General features: G+C 41.9%; 1 protein-coding gene across 1 annotated transcript; it reads right to left on the bottom strand.

Moving 5' to 3' along the window:
• Nucleotides 1–149: 149 nt before the first annotated feature.
• On the bottom strand, nucleotides 150–581 carry LOC135128174 (uncharacterized). Its single transcript, XM_064055069.1, has 2 exons — nucleotides 478–581; nucleotides 150–408 (listed from the first exon to the last, which is right to left on the bottom strand). Exons 1-2 carry the CDS (start codon nucleotides 579–581, stop codon nucleotides 150–152), a joined length of 363 nt encoding a protein of 120 aa, XP_063911139.1.
• Nucleotides 582–966: the final 385 nt, after the last annotated feature.

The following is a 966-nucleotide window of genomic DNA, read 5'->3' as shown; positions in this document are numbered from 1 at the left end:
CGTCCCTTCAACCTTTCATTTTCTAGTCCCTTTGTAGTTTCATTCTTTCGTTCATCGTTAGTTCGTTACTTCGTTCTCCGTTCCTTCTTTCCTTGGTTCCTTCATTTCTTCATTCCATCGTCCCTTCGTCATTTCATTCCTTCGTATCCTTAATCTTTCGTGCCTTCGTCACTTCGCCCCTTCTTCATTTTTTTCTTCCATCCTTCGTTCGCATCTTCTATTGCCCGTACTTTCGTTACTTCTTTACTTCTTTTCTTTGTTCCTTCATTTCTTCTTCCCATCGTTCCTTCGTTCTTTCGTCCCTTCAATCTTTGATTTATTGTCCATATGTCCTTCGTTACGTCGTTCCCCCGTTTCTCCGTTCTTCCGTTCCTTCGTTCCTTCTTTTCTTCTTTCCTCCGTTCCTTCCTATCTGCATTCCACCGTTCCTTAGTCTCTTCGTTCTTTCGTCTCCTCTATTCTTCGTGCCTTCGTTACTTCGTCTCTTTTCCATTGTTCCCTGCCTTCCTTTGTTCGCTCCTTTGTTTCCTCGCTCTTTCGTTCTTTATTTTCTTCTTTTCTTTGTTCCTCCATTTCTTCATTCCATCCTACCTTCGTCCCTTCGGTTCTTTCCTTCGTTCCTTCCTTGATTCTTTAATTCCTTCTTTCCTTCGTTACTTCGTAACTTCGTTTATTTATTCATTCGTCTCTTCGTCCCTTCGTTCATTTGTTCCTTCGTCCCTTCTTCTTTCTTTCCTTAGTTCCTTCGTTCGTTCGCTCCTTCGTTCCTTCATTTCTCGTTCCTTCGTTCCCCCGTTACTACGTTTTGTTTTTCCTTATTTCCTTCTTTTCGTGATTTCTCCATTCCTTCTTTCTTTTGTTACTTTGTTCCTTTGTTCCTTCATTTTTAGTTCCTTCGTTCCCTCGTTCATTCGTTCCTTCGTTGCTTCGTTGCTTCGTTCCTTCGTTCCTTCGATCCTTCGTTCA

Source organism: Zophobas morio, unplaced genomic scaffold (genome assembly GCF_036711695.1).
Source record: "Zophobas morio isolate AGI-343-1 ecotype UQ-CSIRO unplaced genomic scaffold, CSIRO_AGI_Zmor_V1 ptg000012l, whole genome shotgun sequence".
NCBI lineage: Eukaryota > Metazoa > Arthropoda > Insecta > Coleoptera > Tenebrionidae > Zophobas > Zophobas morio.
Note: the sequence above shows the minus strand (reverse complement) of the source record. Positions and strands in the feature narration are given on the sequence as shown.